The sequence below is a fragment of the Salvia splendens genome, chromosome 19 (genome assembly GCF_004379255.2).
Source record: "Salvia splendens isolate huo1 chromosome 19, SspV2, whole genome shotgun sequence".
NCBI lineage: Eukaryota > Viridiplantae > Streptophyta > Magnoliopsida > Lamiales > Lamiaceae > Salvia > Salvia splendens.
The window spans coordinates 27,100,841-27,118,667 of record NC_056050.1 but is presented as its reverse complement, the minus strand read 5'-3'; the positions used below and the strand labels follow the sequence as shown (position 1 = coordinate 27,118,667).

Sequence of the window (17,827 nt, the reverse complement as noted above, 5' to 3'; positions counted from 1 at the left end):
TCATTTTACCAGTCCAACTCCACTTACGATATTTTTGAACCGTGAATCGGTCATTAACCTTCAATTTTAGGCAATAAAAAATCAAAATAATTGTATAAAGCCAAGAGAAATAATTGAAAATTCAGGAAAAAAACAGTTAGTTCTGAATTTAAACCCCCACTTTCGGTTCAAAACGGGAACCACGAAATTTCTTCTCAGATCCGACTCCGATATGAATTTTCTCACAACCGAACCACCGCTTTCGAACCCGGATTGACAATACTTCCCATGCTACTTGAGAATCTTAGTGAGAATTGGAAGGCGATTTTCAAAACTGCCCGTAAAGAGTATTCGGGCAGCTGAATATTTTCTATTTGGAATTTGGGATTTTAGCGCCAATTATTAGTGAGCTGGATATCAACGGCTCTGATTCCCCCTCGTGACTTTTTATTCCAACTTTAACGGGCCGGGCCATATAGACTTTTTTAGTCATTTGGGCTAAGTTTTCTAGGCCCATTTAGTCACAAGCTTACAATGAAGCCCGTTTGCTGGGATGTAGAGATGATAAAAGGATTTAAATTGCATTTAATAATTAATTCAGAATAATTGAATAAGCTTACTATATCAATTGATATTTCTTGTTTTCTTGTTTTCTTGTTTTCCCATCTCCACTTGATGATGGTCGACCAATGAATTGTGTATTCTTGAGAACAAAGATATGCAAGTTTGAGTTTCACAAACATAGATGTGATGAGACCATTAACCAAAACATTGTTGTCAATTTACATTCTCATTTAGAACACTTTCAAAAAAATCATGATCTATGTCCCTTATTATAGGGTCCAACATCCGAATATTTGGTCTTAAGCATTAGTCGATCTCATGTTTCAGGAAAAGGAAACCCCTAAAAACCCAACAACTAAAGTTTTCTATCTTTATTACAAATTGATGTGCTCCATTTTATGCTATTGGCATACATGGATAGATAAACTAAGTATAAGAAGTATTTTAATTCAAAAGGCAAATATTTGTATTTCTTACTTTTCAAGTAAAAGTATAATGCATGTACTGGTTTTCGAGGAGGCTTGGGTAATGTGACCACCATTATTACACAATTATGAAGTTCCACCTTTTTATCCTAATATAGATATGCTCAAAACCTAGAATCTAGAAAATCCCAATTCTTTTTAGGGAAATGCTATGCAGCCACATTATGGCCGGCCATAAAATGGCATTTTAGTAAATTTAGATAGTATGACTATTAATGTTTCAAATAAGTCATTTAATGCTCAAATAATTTTACACTATTACCCTTTTACTTAATTCTAGTTATTTTTTATTTCATTTCTCTAAGCCAAATTTTACACTTTTATACGTATTTCTTTTATTAGATTCATTCATTTTTTAAATTTTATGTTTTCAATAATTTATTTTTACACTATTTTTAAATTTAAGATTAAAATTTTGTCCTTTTAAAAATGTTTTCCTATTATACCAAGTTGGAATCAATAAAGTTTTTTACTCGTTATGAAATAAATTTATTTGGAACTAATTTGATACATGCTCTGTAGTTTGGTGATCATTTATAATATTAACCCATGATTATTAATATAAATAAGTATATTGATCAAAGCTCAATTTTACTTATTTGTAAATATACAAACATTTAGAGTATTTTAAGTAAATATGAAAAATAAAAGTATTACCACGATGCGTTGGTATTATAAATATAAGAAATAATTAAATTAATTATCATGTAACCTTAATAAATATTAATTTTTATTTATATAAATTTCATGCAACATGAGTTAACTAAAGATCCAATTGAATAAATTCTAGTCTCTTCATATTTATATTTCATAACTAAGGGTACAATTGTACAAATAAAATTGATACTTTTTAGAAGTATTGATTTCAATGAAATGGCATTAAATACACTATCTTTTATTTTTTTTTTATTTTTATGGCTGGCCATAATGTGGCCATTTAGCACTACTCTTCTTTTTAATTATGAAATTGTTTCACCCATAATACCTAATGTGATAATCTAATACTATTGCCGATTATTTTTAATAATGCATCACATCACTTAGGTGTTGTATTGAAAATTAATATTGGAGCATCATAATCTAATCTCTAGATTCTCCATGCCCAAATAAATTAGTTTTTTTTGGATACGTCCATAATCCATTCGATATTAAAAATAAATATTAAAAATAAACATACAAACATAAAATAATAATAAGCTTCATAATCATTATCCCAACTTGATTGGGCCTGATCATTATTCACTTGCATTGGGCCATATTCTTGTACATATCTAATCCTAATATATTAATCAAATAATTATCAATGTAAATGTATTAAATGATTGATTAGGTGTCAGTTAGGACTTAGGCTATAGGATCTCTTATTATCTATCTATGTATAACCTAAATAGTAGCTTTTAAAAATAATCATTTTAATCATAAGAATAGTAGTATATTTAACACAATATATATTTATGTACACAAACATTTACTTTAACTAAGGCATTAGTACACTTCAACATGTGAAGGGAATAAAATATTAGGCCTAGTTGTATACGTAAAAGTTAAAATTATAGGGGGCGGCCACCGTTTTCTTCTTTAATTTCCATGTATATTCTAGGTAGGTTTTTGTCGATCCACAAATTCCACTATGAACATATAAGGATAAAAAACTCTATTAAATTTGATATTAGAGAAGTGTAGCGTTTATACTATTACAGTGTAACGTTTATAATATTGCAGGCTACGTGACGTCACAATATATATTTACAATGTGTTGTCATTCTGAATCACCCCTACACTTAAGTGTATATGTATATATGAATGATTGAAAACCATTACTTATGTTTGGACTCAGGTAGTATACGTATATTATGTATGAGTAGTGATATAATGCAAACTCATATATTGTACAAATTCCAAACTATGATATGAGCCATTAAAAAATACCAACAGATGACAAAATAATAGCAACATAAAATGTCAATATAGTGTCAACACAATATCAACACAGCATCAACCATTGACACTGTGTTGACATTTTTTGTTGCTACTATTTTATCATCTATTGATATTTTTTAATGGTCCAGATCATAGTTTGAAGTTTGTACAATATTTAGGGTTTGCATTTGATCGCATTCCTATTATGTATATTATATATACAAGGTTTATGATATGAATAAGATTTAAAAAAAATGGTCGGGTAGGGTACCCGCGGCGTAGGGTGCGGGATACCCAACTCGGGTATTGGGTAATACCCGACATAGTACGGGACGGGTATCCGGACTGCCTTTGTGGCCGAAATCGGGTGCGGGTACCCGCGAGTACCCGTTTCAACACCCCTACTCTTTTTTACTTTATTTATATATTTTCTCATCATGTCTCTTACTTTACCATTTTACATAAAAATTCGTGACGTTTTTAAAGGTCTCATTTTTAGGAAACGAATAGAGTAGTAATAGTTTGAGAACTCACTAAAAAGGAGTGATTAATGATTCACTTATGTAGCATACATAACATTATAAATGCAGGTAAGCATCATTGCATATATTCTGTGATTAAGATTTGGAAAGGCGTTTCAAAGTCTCAAGTACATGCATCTAAATCTCCCTACTCATATTTCAACAAGTAACAAACAACTTCTCAAGCTAAAAGTGGTATTTAATCATGCGTATGCTTTTCTTACTACAGTATATTTTATTATAGCCGATTAAATAATAATAATAATAATAATAATAATAATAATAATAATCTATTTATTCATTTGAATCACTTTAATTTAGGAGTACATATTTAGCAAAAGTATAAAGTTCAGAAAATTGTAGCCGTATCCACATATCAATAAAACAAGTGGTCAATTGGTCATAATAAAATTCTACACGATAATTTAAGTAATTAATTAACTCTACGTATGTAATTATGTAACTACTAGTAGTACTAAAATTTTATGAATATCACATGATCATATTGATTAGATGATCCCTCATCAAAATCAGACTTTTATAAGTCATACAGTTCTGAATTAAGTATGAATACTATTTACATACAGTTGAATTTGTTCATAAAAATCTAAAATGTTCTGACAAATACTCATTAGATGCAAGTTGGCGACATGTCGGCGAAGAACAAGAGAAAAAGAGCAGTAAAGTGAAAAGGATCAACACATATATACTTTTACTCTGTGTGTTGATTTGTGTCTCAACATATACACATATATAGAGAATGAGCTATTAATTTATTATGACTCTATTTCTAGTCAATAATTGAAAGTCATCTTATTAATTACTATATATAATGTACGAATAAAATTATTTAATTCGTTATAATTTATTAAGCTCCAAGAAACAAAAAAATTGACATCTTAATATTCGTCACTAGGTAAATTTAACTTTTTTTAGTTTGGTAAATTATACAGTGGATTTAATTCAATATGTCGGATGTCATTTTTGATATTGCACGGTATGTATAAAATTATTATATTCATTGTGAACTTGAGTAACAAAAAAATCGTTACATTTATCCTACAAACTCATTTTATAATAGTATAAACTATAAATTATTACAGAATAATGAATTGGCTATGAGAATATTATGAATTAAAATAAATTAGACTTTTCTCCTCAAAACCATGAATTTATTCAGGAAATGATGAATCTATTGTAAATTTTCAGGATCTAATAGCTAAATGAGAATAATTGAAATTCGCGATAAATGAGAATCGTGAATAAGTACATAAATTTCATGAATTCGATATGAACGAATGAGCAACCGTGTTCGTATAGCATCACAAGGGCGAATTATACGTTCATCTCTTATTCATAAAATTAATGTAATTATATACTATGATTATCATTTCTCTTACACTATAAATTCAATTTTCACTACCCCAATATACATGACTGAAAAAAACATTATTCTGAGTTGCAATCAATAATAGAGTTTGCAACAGTAAAAAAGCAAAATTTGAAAGGATCTTTGATCAGTTGGACAGTTCACTTCAATTATGAAAACTGACTGAAACCAATACTGACTTACAGAGGAATATAAGCATATGTCCATTCACAACATACCATAAATTTTAATGTATGGGCTTTCATATTTCTTACATATAGTTGTTGTCCTTTACTTGCCCCAATATTCAAAATAAAATAGTACAATTATTTTTTTTCTCATGTATCAACTTTTAGTGAAGAATATTGGATCTTACATATATGGTAAGAAAGACTTTTATTTTGGATCATGATTATAAAGTTGAAGTAAGAAAGACTTAAAAGAAGTCAATTTACACAACCTTAGTACATATACGTATATAATCTTATTATTTAAATTACCCAACATGTGTGATTGAGTGGCAGGAATTCATCCAAAGCGTCAATGGATCGATTATTGGTTTTGAGTATAGAGCAATCTTAAATTCTCTGGCGAATTATACAATCTTTCGAGATGCCGACAAATTAGCGAGACGATTTTTTGCTGGTCCACATGTGGAAAATCTAGGCAAAAAAAATCACAAATTGTGAAATTAAAGACCACTTTGTCAATCAAATGTGGTTGAAACAATGAAACTCATTTTCAAGTTTGGTTAATTAGATATAATATTACCTCCAAAAAAATTATGGTAGGGAATATTGTGAAATTTTCAAGTGTGGTTAATTATTGAATAATAGTATATATTTCAATTAATTTATTGCATGAGAAAGAAAAGTTCTACTATTAACCTTATTATATTTTGATGAAAAACAAAATAGAGAGAGAGAGAAATGACAAGAAAAAAAGTGGCGCTGTGGCTACAAGAATGCAAATTATTAATTCCAACTACTTCCAATTTTTTAAAATAAATCCGAAATGATTATTATCCTTTTCTTGGTCAAATTATCTAATTTCACACAATATTTTAGGAGTATTTCCTATCATATTATTATCTATAAATTGTTATCTAAACTGTATTCTTAGCCAAATGCTAATTATGGCAGAGGCTTTTGCTTTACATTAGCACCACCATTCACTCCAAAATGCTTCTCTCTCATCATCACTTGTGCTGCTTCTAGGGTTTTCCCATTTCCCAACTGATTTTTCTGCCTAATTTCATGGCTGATTTGCTCAATCAATCTTGAAAAATCATGGGTCAGTGCCAAAATCAGCTACAAAAAGGAAGAAATTAAACAAGAAGAAGATCAGATTCAGCAGCTGCAGTGTTGTTTTCTTCTGATATAAGAGAGTTAGAAACCCTTGTTTTTTCACTCCACAAATCTTAATTTCCACGAAAAGATCTTCCACTGTTTGATGTTGTAAGAAAGGTAAGCTTTTTCAAGATTCATTTTTTATTTTCTTGCTCCAAATATGTTTTGTAGGAAGGAAAAAATCAAGTCTTTTTTTTCCATTCTTGGATTTATCTAATTATTTAATTATGTGAAGTTTTGATCTTGTTTTGTGATTGTGTGATTTGCTGAGATTTAGGGGTTGTTATGGAAAAATTTGCTTCTGCCATGATTCCAATTTTTCAATCCAAAATCTTAAGTTAGTTGAAAAATTGTTGTTATGCTTTCCTTTTTGAATTAGTCAATTCCCAAGATTCATGCTTGTCAAAGACCAAACTGAATAAAACTGTAATCAGCCCATCTCTTTCTCTCTCTCTCTCTCTCACACATACACATTTTCTTGACAAGCATTTAAAAGGTTAGTATATTTCTTATGTTGTTCCATTCTCAATTTGGGAATCATCAATTATGTTGATCGATCATCACCTTTAGGTGACTAGATTGAATCCATCTTCAAAAAATTTGTATTCCAATCTAATCAGTCGTATCAATCGTAAATTCAAACTATATAATGCTACGTATAATATAGTCTGAATCACAATCAACTCTGAGTATCAATTGTAATTCAGATTATAATACCACATACATTATAGTTTGAATCAAAATCGAGACGACTCTTATTAGAAGATTGTATTGTTGTACAACCAACCCCTACTTGCTAATCTTATAAATCCATCTTCAAAAATCGTGTATGCCAATCTATTCAGATTGTGTCAATTGTAAATTCAGACTATAATACAGTGCATAATATTATAGTGTGAATCACAATCAACACGACTATACATAATAATACCACATGTACTAGTCGGAATCACAATCGACACGACTCTGATCAGGGGAACCTCGAAACTCGAGAAAAACCTAATTTACATTTCCATTGACCACAGGATTAATTAATCAAACCAAAAAGGGAATGGCCTCTTCAAGCAGCAGCAGCAGCTACTCAAACCCTCCCTGCGCCGCCTGCAAATTCCTCCGCCGGAAATGCCTCTCCGGCTGCATCTTCGCCCCGTACTTCCCGCCCGAGGAGCCGACCAAATTCGTCAACGTGCACAAGATCTTCGGCGCCAGCAACGTGAGCAAGCTGCTCAACGAGATCCTCCCCCACCAGAGGGAGGACGCGGTGAACTCGCTCGCGTACGAGGCCGAGGCCCGGCTCAAGGACCCCGTCTACGGCTGCGTTGGCGCCATCTCCGTTCTGCAGCGGCAGGTGCTGCAGCTGCAGAAGGAACTCGATGCCACCAACGCGGATTTGATGCGTTACACAAATAACGAGATGGGCTCGTATAACCCGAGGCGGGTGGGTTATGGATCCGGAGTCGGGCCATATAACCCGAATCCGGGTTATTATTCTTATGGTGAAAACCCTGGACATGGCAACAATTGATTGGATCTTGATTTTGATACATGTGTGTGTTTGTGTGTGTGAATATATATATTTATATATGTATAATTGAGGGAGTTGAGGGTTTATTTGCATTGATATATGCTTGAGTTATATATGCTTTTGGATTGGTGATCTAGCTAGGTCTTGTATTTGAGGTCACTATGTATGATTTTGTTGCATTATATATTGATTTGTGGGAATAAGATTATATTTGGAATAAAAGATTGGTCACTATTTGAGGTGAGCATTAGGTAAACCTAGCTCGGGAATGTTCCTGTGCAATAGCTTGCAAATTAACGATACATAACATATAAACGTTGAAAAAACGAAATGTGATATATAGATTGGACCGGTGAGGCTGAGTGAGATCTAGATAAGGGATTTTGATCTACGTTGATAGCATCTCATTCCTAATATCCGAAAGAGAAATTGAACAATTCTATTTAAAATTATCAATTGGAAGACAATCAATCGTTGTGAATTTGGATTCATCGACATTGTGAAAATAAGTATGCTTCTACTTTTTGGAGTCAGATACAGGGATGTAAATAGAATTTAAATTTATCTTTTCCAATTTGATTTCAAGAAATATACATTACTGTGGTGATGAGTGGTCAAGTTAATGAATGAGCATACTATAAATATGATTGTCATTTTCTATGACAGTAAAAGAATCCAAAAAAGATTTTTCTTTCATGTGAACCAACAGAGCATGCATAAATTGCTAATTATATTAGTATATTTATATTATGCATATACATATAGTATAAATCAGTGAACATAGTACGAAATTTGATCCGTTGATATTGTTTAAATACAAAGCTGCATAATGTTAAACAAAATAATGCAAAATGTTAAATACTACGAAAATCCATATTCAATATTTTGAGGTTTTGAATTCACAGAAGCTCAATTACATGTGTATTTTTTTCTTTTTGCAATTACATGTGTATTTTTTTGTTTTGTGTTAAGTTATTATACAACAGTTGCAGTAACTTTATACGTGCAAAGCAATAATACTGGAGAAAACTCATAGATTTAAGGTTTGCATTGCCACGTGTCACGATATCCACAGTCGAAAATGGATATATATGGTCGAGATTTAGTCTGAGTTATGCAATAAATAACCTTTTATATTCGAATATGTAAAGCAACATAAGAAATAAAATGAATTTGAATATAGTAAAGCAAAAAAAGCCTTTGATTATTGTTTGATAAAAAATGAGTGATTTACATTTAAAGATAAACCCACCATATATGTAGACGATATGAAAAGGGCCTACATAAAAAGTGCAATATATATTCTTGAAAATATGTAGACGATAAAAACAATTTTGGGGTGGGGTAAGTAAGGGACTAATGGTGGTAGGCTAGTGGAGGGGGACTATGGTTTAATTTGAGGTAGGGTTGTTGAAGATGATTGAAGAGTGATTCTCTATAGGAGAAGATGATGTGCACAAACTTCTACATCAAAATATGCTATGTGTCTCTTTTACTTTCTTTTTTCAATAAAAATAATCCACACATTGTATAGAATATAAAAAAATATATTCCAGTTTAATGAAATAATAGGTCACATTGTTAGCAAAAATATAACGTTTGGTAAAATTTTGATCTGTCTCATAACTTTGAAAATCAGCCACAAAATTACGATATTTGATTTGTTCTCAGTTATCCTATTATCAAATTTTTGATGAAATTGTAGCATGGAAGCTAGAAAATCATAAGTGGATGTCTCTGTCGATGAGTTAATCAGTATTGTCTATTCATAAAGAAAATGATATCATTTGCATGAGATATATAAACAATATATTAAACGTAGACGACCAAAGATTTTCAATGAGGATGATTGAGAATACATCTAAAACTCATGATTTTTCTAGGTGATTTTCAAAGTTGCAGGAGATATCATAATTTGACAAACTTCATGAATTTTTTTGGTAACTTGCTCTAAAAAGTAATTGCCAATGAATTTTATTTTTGGAATAAAAATTGGTCGCTAATATAACGAAGTTCGGTGAAATTTTAAAATTTTCAATATGCACAGTTGTATAGAATATAAAAAAATAATCCACGCGTTGTATAGAATATTAAAAAATATATTCCAGTTTCATGAAATAATAGGTCACATTGTTAGCAAAAATATAATGTTTGGTAAAATTTTGATCTGTCTCATAACTTTGAAAATCAGCCACAAAATTACGATATTTGATTTGTTCTCAGTTATCCTATTATCAAATTTTTGATGAAATTGTAGCATGGAAGCTAGAAAATCATAAGTGGATGTCTCTGTCGATGAGTTAATCAATATTGTCTATTCATAAAGAAAATGATATCATTTGCATGAGATATATAAACAATATATTAAACGTAGACGACCAAAGATTTTCAATGAGGATGATTGAGAATACATCTAAAACTCATGATTTTTCTAGGTGATTTTCAAAGTTGCAGGACATATCATAATTTGACAAACTTCATGATTTTTTTTGGTAACTTGCTCTAAAAAGTAATTGCGAATGAATTTTATTTTTGGAATAAAAATTGGTCGCTAATATAACGAAGTTCGGTCAAATTTTGAATTTTTCAACAAATCTAATTGGTCATAGAAATCATGAACTTTACCGTTGTTATCAATTTCTAAAATGAAAACTGATATGACAAATCAATGTATTGGAATTTAGAGCGCAATGACTCTCATTAAATGGTGTTCGAATGAACAATGCTTGACTAATGTTTCTACCAATTTGGTTGATGGATTATTTTTACTTTGGTTTGATTTGTATTTTGTTGACTATTTTTTCAGCCACAAATAGAAGTAACCCTCGTTGTTTTTACTCTATCAATCACGTAATTAAGGCAAAGTTCCAAGCATGCCGACAACACAATATTGAGGAAAGCCCTAATTTCTTAATGAAAACAAAGCAAAAGATCTCATATTTTCATTTGACCATTATCATGAATGTAATATTTTAAATTATTCCTATATTTTGCAAACAATTAATCCATCATTCCATAAAAGTTTGTCTCATTTTTTCTATTTCTGTCCGTCCCACAAAATTTGTCACATTTCATTTTTTACCGTTTTTGGTAGCGGACCTCATATTCCACTAACTCATTTCTATTCACACTTTATTATAAAACTAATTCCACTGATTTTTTCAACTCACTTTTCATTTTCTTTTTTAAACCCCGTGCTGGATCAAAGTGGGACAATATTTGGAGGGCGGAGGGAGTATTAAATAAGTAAAAGTAAATTGAGCATTTACATGGTATAGATTGCTCAATAATAACTTGCCCCGAAATTGACAGATTAAATTGAAAATTTTTTCATAAAGAGAAGACCGAGGCTTAGAAGTCAAGACTAAATAATAGATTATGTAACATTGTCATAAAATGAAACACCATACTCTTTCTAACCTAACCAATTGAACAAGATTCACAAGTCTTGCTTTTATTTAATCCATCAAATCGAACACCATTTTTTTCAATGAGCATCACACGAAAACTCAATTAATCGACTGTCGACCGTCGACCTTATGACAGCTCCGCCTCCGCCTCCCTTTCTCTTTCTAATGTGCGATTTCCACTTACTCGACATTGTTTCATGATTAAGACAAGTAAAAATTAAAAAGAAGCTAGAAAAACGCTTCCTTGGTCATTGACGACGACCTTCTTCAGGTCATCGTATTCCGTCTCCACGAGTTCTGTTTATGGATCAGTCTTTCTACAGTTGTTCGATTACTCCTAAGAAAGAGTCCAAGAATGAAAATAGAATAAGTCCCATCAGTCATGTCTGAAGATGGGCCATAGTGACCGTCCAGATAGTAGTAGGTGGCCCAATACAAAGCTCTACTTCAGCCCAAGTCCAATGTTTCAATAGTGATTGATTGATTTGATATTACCTTTTTTTCTTAACACTGCACAACCGCCAATTTTCACTGTGCTTCTTCATGGGCTTGTCCCCAATTTTTCACTTCCCGCGGTAATTATTTTACCACACGTTTCTTTTGAACGAGATTTAAGAAAAGATGACTAACGATTTAAGAAAAAAATAGAAAAAAGAATAAATAAAGGAAAATAGAGAATAATGTAAGAGAGTATTTGTGTTATTTAGCAAAAAATACTCAATGTTTTAATTTTGATTTTTACGTTTGGTAATTTTTTGCAATTATTCTAAGATTGAGATTTTCTTGGATGAAATCTGAATTTTATCCTCTTCACTAAACTAAAATGAAATAATGTGTGTTTTTTCAATATTTGACTCATTTTTTTTCTATTTGTTGGAAGAATTGGGTGTCGAGGATTGCATTCGAGAAAATTTTCACACATGATGAAACGATATGAAGTGAGTTGTTTTTTAATTCATTATTTGTGACTTCTATTTTTACATTTGAAATTGTAATATATTTGCTAGTATTTTTTAGTACATGTAAGTTTGATATAGACATATTTAAGCAAAGAAAATAGAGTTGCGTTTGAATTTTGTGATCCACAAAAATATTAACATTGTGTATGCATTTACCATAACAAAATTTTAATTTTAGTGAATTATACCATACCTCACTTAAATGAGATCATTTTTCAAGTTTCTTCAAAATAAAAATAAAAACACTGAAAATTAAAACAAGCGGAAGCAAATATTCACTTAATAAACAACCGACATCAAACAGTAAATAAAAGCTAGGATTCTCAGTAAAGTTAGCTACCATTCTTCTATTTGATCAGCCATGTTTCCATGGTTTTCCATATAGATGAATACAATTGTTCCGACGTTAACAATCAGGGTAAAGGAACCGGGGCAGGGGCAGGGGCGCCCGGCTCAGCATCGTCGTCAGGAATCCAAAAGGTTAGAACGGAAGCAGCAGCAGCCGCAAACATGACTCTACGAGGAGCCCATCTCAGGCACCCTGCAACACCGATGTGGCTGTCCAAAGAAGCGACCTGTGCACAAACCAAAAGCAATTTTTGTTTAGCTAGCAGCTCGGTAGGCTCTACACAACGTCATGAAACATGCTATTGAGGGGACTAGCGCCTATGACTAGAACGTATGACTATTCTTAAATCAAGACCCTATAGCAGCAAAACTATTTGGACAGAACAAATGGTGTGTGTCTGTGTGTTCCAATGTTTCCATCTTCGCTATTGCAGTCGGTTTAGTACTACCTTATTTGGCTCGTCACTGATGTTCCACGCATGTATATTTCCATCCCCAGAACCTGGAACAGATCAAGATCAAGATCAAATCAATGAAAACTGGATTGCGGATGTCAATTACTATGAATTTTAGATATTAGAGGTGCAGCGAAATTATCAACTATCAACTTTAGGTGAATGCTCTCGTTAATATGTTAAGCTTGTAGCCCGACGAGGCAGGACTAAAATCTCCGAAGAAAGGCACATGTACACAGCAAATTGGGAAATAAAAGCAAATAACATAATCAGAAACTACCAGACACAATAAAGAAGGCGGAATTGATTATAAAGGAAATTTGCAGTTCAAAGATAGACATACCAGAAAGCACATATTGGCCATCAGGCGTGAAGGTTGCTTCTATGGTGGCATTCGCAGAAGAGTCCATGTTAAATCCACACTTCTGCATCACATGAAAGTTAAGCTTCTAAGACTTTCGCTCAATCTTTAAAGTTAAAAAAACTGCACAACCACAATACAATTTCAGGAAAAACTGACCTTCTCTCCATGATATGCATCGAGGAGGTATACATTGTTGTTTGTAGTTGTCAGAAGCATTGATTTACCGTCATTGCTGAACTTAATATCGCACACCTCAGCTGTGTCCCCGCCAACTAGGAAGGTATCGAAAGGACCCTGAGCAGAAGAAAAGATAATGGTGTTGAAAAATACAAAATTATATTTGGAGGGGAAAAAAAATTAAGAATTGCTCAAGATTGCAAACCTTGTCATGTGATCTAGAATCAAATAGTTTTATTGCACCTCCTTCCATTGCCACAGCAAAGACCAAACCTTGTTGATCATAAGCAACCGTAGGCCTACCTCGCAGATGTAATATACCCTGAAAGCTACATCAGTGAGCACACATCAGATTTGAAAAGTTCTTTCGGAGCAAAACAACTTCCTAAACTGGACAGCTGCAACAACCATAACATGTTCTTTTACAAGGTTTACTGAGAGATATCCTTTGGCTGTAAAGAATTTACAAATTTCAACTGAGCCATACTAATACTATCATAAAATGATCTCCTTTAAGTTCAATTTTACATATTGGTTGTTGTTCGAAGTCATTAGTTAATAAATAAAGCAAAATCAAATCACAGAATTGGAAAATGACATTACAGTTAAATGAAGTATAACTGCTGCATACATTAAATATGGGCACAAATTAGAGTTAGATTAGAAAGCAATTAACCTACCTGACAGGCATTAACACGTAGATCCCACATGCGTACACTGTGATCTAGTGAACCAGACATGAAACAGTCGTTGACTGGAGACATGCACAGAGATACAACCCTATAATTCAAAGAAGAAAAACACTTAAAACAATCAGAAAAAGAAAATTATTATTTTCACAAGCTCGTCATGAAACTTGACAAATGAAGCAACCCTAATGAATATATAATCTGATTCAAGTACTAATAATGAAGCAGATATGCACATCTTATCAACATTAACTTCATTTACGGCAAAACAAAAATTATTTCTCAATCTTAGTTGATCCCAATGTGTACAAAACAATCTTTTGAGTCAATAGGCCACTTCGCTTCAACCTACTCATTCTATCTATCTGCCCACACGAAAGGATGAAGTAAAATGTGAGTAGGTGGTTTCTAAACACAGTTATGCTCACTTATGATAACAAACAGAATCAACAGCTCAATTTCATAAGGGCCTTTAATTTCTATTCACAATATGTTTTCAACTTCTTCATGGTACCACCCTGCTGTTTCATCAGTCTAATCATTCGAGTAAAGCAGGTATATGGAAAATATAAATATGGCACAAAGTCTTAAGGATTAAGCAGTCTGGCGTGTGGTTTACATATACCCTTATAACCAAGCCAAGAGTGATTTTTGGGGATGGAATGCCACCAGTATGGTCGAAATTAACCTAATGAAGTTAAATAATAGATGGAGACAAATTTGACGGCTTTAGTTTAGTTTCTATGTAAATTTACCTGTCTGTGTGCCCTTTAAAGTACCGAAGGCACCTATTATCATATAGCGATAGATACCTCAACGACTCTGGAACGAAAGCACAAAAAACATATCATTTGCTTTGTAATAAAAAAGTTAGACAAATGCATCATATGCAACTCACCTCCATTAGAATCCAAATTGTATTTCGAAGAGCATATAACGGAATTTGGGTGGTGAGTGAAACACACCCTGTCAGCTCCATGATTCTTATGATATGTTGTCTTCACCAATCTGAACTCAGCATAACCCATCAAAACATATTAAGAATTAACAAAATATTCGGAGGTGGAGATGACTGTTTATCGGCTAAACACGACAATGTCTTACTGAGCATTCGTAATGTCATAAAATCGAACCGAATCGTCATCACTTGCTGTAACCAACACATCCGCTGTCCGATGGAAATCAAGCGAATTGATTTTACCACCCTATGGAAAAAACAGAGAACAATTTCATAATCCAGTTAACAGCTCCTCTAAACTAATCGCATCACAGCAGGAACACATAAAGTGTAAAAAGAGGTCCGATTATCTACAAAACAGTATCAGTATACCTATCAAATCGCATAGAATGATAATCAAGGTTCAACAGCATAATTGCTAATTTGATTCTCGTAGCCGGTAATTCACACAAATTCATCAACAGAGAAGTATGAATACAGCGATGAATTCAACAGATTGAGGAGAGAGGAACTGACAAAATCTGAGAAGACGGCTCCAACTGACATGCTGCGGATGATGTCGTCATTGAGTTCGGAAAGTGTCGTCATCACAATCTGGCGATCGGTAGCAAGTAAGAAATCAGAATTCAGAAAATTGGAGCCGGAAATTTGTAGCTGATTTCAGTTTTGAGGTGCAGTGATTGGATTAGGAGTTATGAGGGGATTTAGGGGTGGAATTTTTATGGAATTGTGATTTCGTATGTAATGGATCAAAAAAATGTTATTTTTGTTATTTTAATAGTACGAGTACAAAATAAGCCTTTTTTATTTATAGTAATTAGTTTAAGTTAAAATTATATTTTAACTCACAATTTTTTTACACAATTTTTTTCCCACTTTTTCGTTTAAATTAGTATATTTATACTACGGAGTATTTATTAGGTACTAGTACTTGATTAATCAATATAAATATTTATTTTCCACTTAATCTAAATCTTTTAAAAAAATTAATTTATTTTATATAATTTACAAAGTTTAAGGATCATTAGTTATTAATTATAGTACTACTATTAATCTAGCTTGGTTGATTGTGAAGCTTGGTTTTGCGGGAAATGTGTGTGTGTTGAATTCTCTGGTTACCTTTTTTCTGAGGTTGGGAAACATTGAATTTGCGAGGAAGACATTTGATATGATGGAAGTGAAGGATGTTGTTTCGTGGACGACGATGCGGGACATGTACGTTGAGATGGGCGAAACGGGAGAGGCGCGACGTGCCGGAGAGGAATGAAGTTACGTGGAGTGCAATGATAGCGAGATTGAGGCAGAGTGGGGACTGGGAGGAGGAGGCAAGGCTGTTCGAGGAGATGGTTCGTTCATCACAGGCCATTTAGGTGTGGAGGATTTTGATGAGGCGTTTGAAGTGTTCCACCGGATGATCTTGTGTGGAGAGCAACCGAGTAAGTCCTCTTTCTCGAGCGTATGAAGAGCTTGCGCGAGCTTGGCCTCGTTGGAGAGAGGCAAGTATGCACACGCGAAAGCTCTCAAACTTGGCTTTCAGTGTGATATCTTTGTTGACACCGCGCTCTTAGACATGTACGCAAAATCTGGAGAAATCACGAGCTCTGTGGAGATATTTAACCGGATGAAAAACAAGAACGACGTCGTCTGGGCAGCTATGATCCAAGGGCTTGCTGAGAACGGATTCGCAGAGGAATCGCTTCAATGCTTCGAAGAAATGGGAAACGCCTAATCTGTCGAGCCAAATGAGCTCATATTTTTGTCAGTGTTGTTTGCTTGCTCTCATTGTGGTCTTGTAGAAAAAGGGCTTGCTTACTTCGACTTGATGGAGAAGGTCTACGGAATCAGGCCGAACCAGAGGCACTATACGTGTGTCGTGGACATGCTGTCTCGAGCAGGGCGTCTCCGTGAGGCGGATGAGTTCGTAGAGAGTATGCCATGTGAACCTGAGGCGAATACGTGGTCTGCTCTGCTCAGCGGCTGCAGAACCTACGGGGACGAGGAGTTGGGCTCGAGGGCAGCTCTCAGAGCTTGCGGAGGCGAAGCCTGGCGCGTATGTCCTCCTGTCGAATAGCTATGCCTCAGGAGGGCGATGGGTCGATGCGGTGAACACGAGAGGCGTGATGAGCCGGAAGGGGATCAAGAAGAGTGGGGGTTGCAGTTGGATGGAGCTGAGAAATATAGTGCATCTGTTTTATTCACAGGATGGAAATCATAATCAATGGAGAGAAATGCAATGGATTTTGCAGTTGTTGAATACTGAAAGAGAATCATATTTTTGAATATCCCTTTTGTGATATACATATATCTTGAGGTGAATTGAGCTAGTATTGTTTGTGAATCAAGAGATTGCACACAGTTTTGAGTGAAAATTGTGAATTTGAACATCTTTTTAAGAGTTGTTATTCTTGGTTAAGGCATACCAATTTGTTTTGAAACGTCATTTTTAGGGTACGCAAAATGGTGCACTTTATATGGCCGGACCTGAGGAATGGCCGAGGGAACGGCGGTGGATGGGCCACCTGCGTGGACTGCCGGTCCAAGCGACACGACGAAAGGTCGAAAATGTTACGGACTCAATTCCCACATCAGTTGTGAGAACAACTGATGTGAGGTATATAGACTAAATGAACCCTCTCTCCTAACAGACTAGTCTTTAGGGTTGAGTGATGCGATATTTTAGAGTTCTCAAACAATGTATAAAGATTATCAAGTTCAATTATTTAAACTCTAATAATACTACACTACTGCAAGAATA

General features: G+C 33.5%; 2 protein-coding genes and 1 pseudogene across 2 annotated transcripts; 2 read left to right on the top strand and 1 right to left on the bottom strand.

Moving 5' to 3' along the window:
- Nucleotides 1-5,961: 5,961 nt before the first annotated feature.
- On the top strand, nucleotides 5,962-7,934 carry LOC121778225 (LOB domain-containing protein 25-like). Its single transcript, XM_042175539.1, has 2 exons — nucleotides 5,962-6,304; nucleotides 7,213-7,934. The coding sequence occupies exon 2, from the start codon at nucleotides 7,239-7,241 to the stop codon at nucleotides 7,710-7,712; it is 474 nt and encodes a 157-aa protein (XP_042031473.1). The 5' UTR covers nucleotides 5,962-6,304; nucleotides 7,213-7,238; the 3' UTR covers nucleotides 7,713-7,934.
- Nucleotides 7,935-12,333: 4,399 nt separating this feature from the next.
- LOC121778172 (protein ANTHESIS POMOTING FACTOR 1-like) lies at nucleotides 12,334-15,820 on the bottom strand. The gene is made up of 10 exons (XM_042175473.1): nucleotides 15,589-15,820; nucleotides 15,219-15,319; nucleotides 15,013-15,122; nucleotides 14,870-14,936; nucleotides 14,106-14,205; nucleotides 13,631-13,747; nucleotides 13,405-13,542; nucleotides 13,228-13,309; nucleotides 12,879-12,931; nucleotides 12,334-12,656 (listed from the first exon to the last, which is right to left on the bottom strand). Exons 1-10 carry the CDS (start codon nucleotides 15,658-15,660, stop codon nucleotides 12,495-12,497), a joined length of 1,002 nt encoding a protein of 333 aa, XP_042031407.1. The 5' UTR covers nucleotides 15,661-15,820; the 3' UTR covers nucleotides 12,334-12,494.
- A 423-nt stretch (nucleotides 15,821-16,243) lies between these two features.
- On the top strand, nucleotides 16,244-17,351 carry LOC121779270 (annotated as a pseudogene).
- The last annotated feature ends 476 nt before the right edge of the window (nucleotides 17,352-17,827 follow it).